General features: G+C 36.9%; 1 protein-coding gene across 1 annotated transcript; it reads left to right on the top strand.

Moving 5' to 3' along the window:
* The first annotated feature begins 130 nt into the window (after nucleotides 1–130).
* LOC122066706 (major pollen allergen Ole e 10-like) lies at nucleotides 131–1,719 on the top strand. Its single transcript, XM_042630552.1, has 5 exons — nucleotides 131–280; nucleotides 452–526; nucleotides 1,103–1,131; nucleotides 1,231–1,465; nucleotides 1,549–1,719. The coding sequence occupies exons 2-5, from the start codon at nucleotides 454–456 to the stop codon at nucleotides 1,572–1,574; spliced, it is 363 nt and encodes a 120-aa protein (XP_042486486.1). The 5' UTR covers nucleotides 131–280; nucleotides 452–453; the 3' UTR covers nucleotides 1,575–1,719.
* The last annotated feature ends 1,588 nt before the right edge of the window (nucleotides 1,720–3,307 follow it).

Genomic DNA, 3,307 nt, shown 5'->3' with positions numbered 1-3,307 from the left:
TGGACTAATCACTTCTTTAACCTCCATTTATCAGATTCACTGAGCCTTATTGGCAGCTATCCTTTGCAGTGAGCCGTGAAGTGGGGTGAGTATCGGATGGTTGAGAGCCTCAGAACAAACATCCCAAGATACTTGCAACCACCCAATACTCAATGCTCATCGTACCAGTTCAGCGACTATAGACAATTTTCAAACATAAGTGATATGTGATAGTGGAGTCGTCGAGTATAGGTGACCTTATTGGCAACAACAGAAGAATAAAGATAAAGAGAGAAATCGGGTTCGTCCTATCATATGCTTTCATTTGCCGTTTCTTCAACAGACACCCATTAAAGCACCCATGAAATATAGCCGTTACTGCAATTTTCTTTCCACTTTATATATCAAATCTCCCCCTCCTCTCTTTCCACAAAGTCCACAGCTTATTTGATTCATCATTACACAATCACAGGAATGGCTAAAGCTGTAGCTCTCTCTCTTCACATTCTCTTCCTTTCTGCGCTCTTGCTCTCGTCCTTCAACTCAGGTACTTTCAACTTTCCACTTTCTTTGGCATCTAAGTTCCAATTCTTTGCTGATTTTGTTGTACTCTGTTCTTCGTACTCTTTTGGTTCTTCTGCATTGTTGGATCTCGATTGAGTAGTTGATTAAATAACTAGTTTAACAAAATCTGGATTTGGTTGTGTTTCTAGCAGGATTTTTTACGCTTTTATAAGATTCTTTTCTATGGAAAGTGAACCAGAGTCACAATTCAGTAAATCTAATACAGTTTTTTTTTAACTAACTGACCTGGTTTTTCTTGAATTAAGAATCGATTTGGATTTTTCTACTTACAAATATATATTGGGGAGCCCAATTCATTAGATCCGAACTGGGTTATCTTACATTTGCAACTTCTTCCATTATCCACAGTTGTGGTAGTGAAATCTAATCTAAACTAGGATTTTTTTTCATGGACTCTCCCCTGTTCTTCATAATTAACCAGACTAGGTTCACCAATTGTTCTCTTAAATTCGTCAAGATCTCAATTGGATTTTCCTCTATTTTACGAATTCTAATCACTATGACTGTTCTTATGATCTATTTCTGTGAAATGTTGCAGGTGGAACCCTGAAATTGGTGAAAGGACAGGCATGTAGCCCAAGCACCTCACTGAAACATAAATATAGTACTAAAAGTGGGAACTTGATGTAATTGATCTAACATTTTGGGGTTCTAATGGTGTTGCAGAAAACTTGGTGTGTGGCCAAGCCTTCGTCAGATCCAAAAATCCTACAAGAAAACATTGATTACGCTTGCTCGAATGCGGATTGCAGTATTCTGAGAAGAGGTTGTCCATGCTCCAACCCAGATAATCTCATGAACCATGCCTCTTTAGCCATGAACATTTACTACCAGTCCAGGGGACGGAACCATTGGAACTGTGACTTCAAGAATTCTGGTCTCATTGTAATCAGTGACCCAAGTAAGCCTTTTGCTCTGGTTTTTCTGAAATAATATGAAACAAAAAGAGCAATTTTTATATTTTATCCTCTCTGGTCTTTGCAGGTTATGGGAATTGCCAATATGCTTAATAGTAAGAAAGCTGTATCTTTCATGAACAATAAAGATGATGAACTCCACTGTGTTTCAGTCTCGTTACTTTATTTAGTTACCGTGCTGGAAAAGTGGATATTATTAGAGAAACAGTGAATTGGAAATATTTCTACTTATATCAAATTTCTCTTTCTTGTGGCTTTCTCTTTTTTCGTTTGGCTTTCACGTAAGATGGCAGAGTAGATGGGACCTTAATAGTCATCGTGTAATTAGAGAAGGTAGATAAGGAAGCAAAAATAATAATGGGGAGGTGCTCTCTCTACGTGAATGTGGCTCCACATACATTCGCACAGGAACCAATTAGAGCTCTTTTTTTCTCTTCAATCTATGAGGATAAAAATCTATGAGGATAAAGAGGTCATTTTCTAGGGAAGAAAGGAGAGAGACAAAGGTGCAAATGTCGGTGCAAGGGCAACAGTCCCAAACACAGGCCCACTCTTCCACTTGTTTTTTTATGCCTATGTGAGCCCCCACATAGACAGTGACCCTAAGCAATGAGGAAGCATTCATTTCCCCTAAAAATAATTACAGGAAAAAGAGAAAGAACCTTGTGTGTTGTCTATGCATAAACACAAGCAAGCACAAAAAGACCATAATGTCTCTCTCACCATTGGCCATTATAATGTTTTTTCTCCTAAAAGCAAATCATATAACTTTTTTTTTTGGGGTACAAGCAAATCACATAACTTGGATAGATATGGAGTCATTAAAGTTTCATATAATTTCTATCAAAAAGAAAAAAGAGTTTCATACATGGTTTTAAGTATCTCCGATACCGATACGATACCCTCCGATACGTATCTTAAATTTAGCCGACCGATACGATACACATCGATATGATACATGAAATTTTTAAAATCCTTTCGTATCGATATATATCCTACAATACATACCGATATGCATCAATACACCACCAATACACATCGATACGATACAATATGCCTTGATACGACTATGAAAATTATAAAATTGAGGTAAAATATACGTTTTGGTATGTATTGGTACGTATCGGTATATATTGGCACGTATCGGTGAGTATCGATACGTATCGGTGAGTATCGATACGTATCGGTGAGTATCGATACATATCGGTACGTATCGGTGAGTATCGGTCATATAATGGCCAAGATGGGTAATTTTTCAGAAAACAAACTATTTTTTGAAGGGTTTTTGTTCCAAAGTTGCTGTTAGCCATATTTCTCTCTAACTAAAGTGGAAATCAAGGTTGGGAACAAGGATTTTACATTTATGGGACAACTACAAACCTTGAATTCTTAGTACGATACCCTCAATTTAGTGTTTATGCATAATACATGTTATCAATAGTTTTTTTTTAACAAATTCTTTATGTAAAAGTGTTTAAAAAAATGTTTCCTATCCATTTATGTGTGTATCTTTAGCGTATCTTAGTGTATCTCCGATACGATACGATACTCTCCGATACGTATCTTAATTTTGGCCGACCGATACAACGACCGATACCGATACTTTAATCCTTGGTTTCATATAACTTTTTAGGCCAAATTTCCGTCATTCCATGGTGAATGGAAATCTATTAACCTGGTGGGCTTTAGATACGTGGATATCAAGGGATGTTTCGAGAAGGTAGAGCAGGGAACCTCATTGCGTGGTGAAATGAAACTCGTCCCTAATTTTTTTCGAATTTTGAATTGAGTGAGGTCGATATGATTTTACATTTGTATTCGTTCTT

Source organism: Macadamia integrifolia, unplaced genomic scaffold (assembly GCF_013358625.1).
Source record: "Macadamia integrifolia cultivar HAES 741 unplaced genomic scaffold, SCU_Mint_v3 scaffold2541, whole genome shotgun sequence".
Lineage (NCBI taxonomy): Eukaryota > Viridiplantae > Streptophyta > Magnoliopsida > Proteales > Proteaceae > Macadamia > Macadamia integrifolia.
Note: the sequence above shows the minus strand (reverse complement) of the source record. Positions and strands in the feature narration are given on the sequence as shown.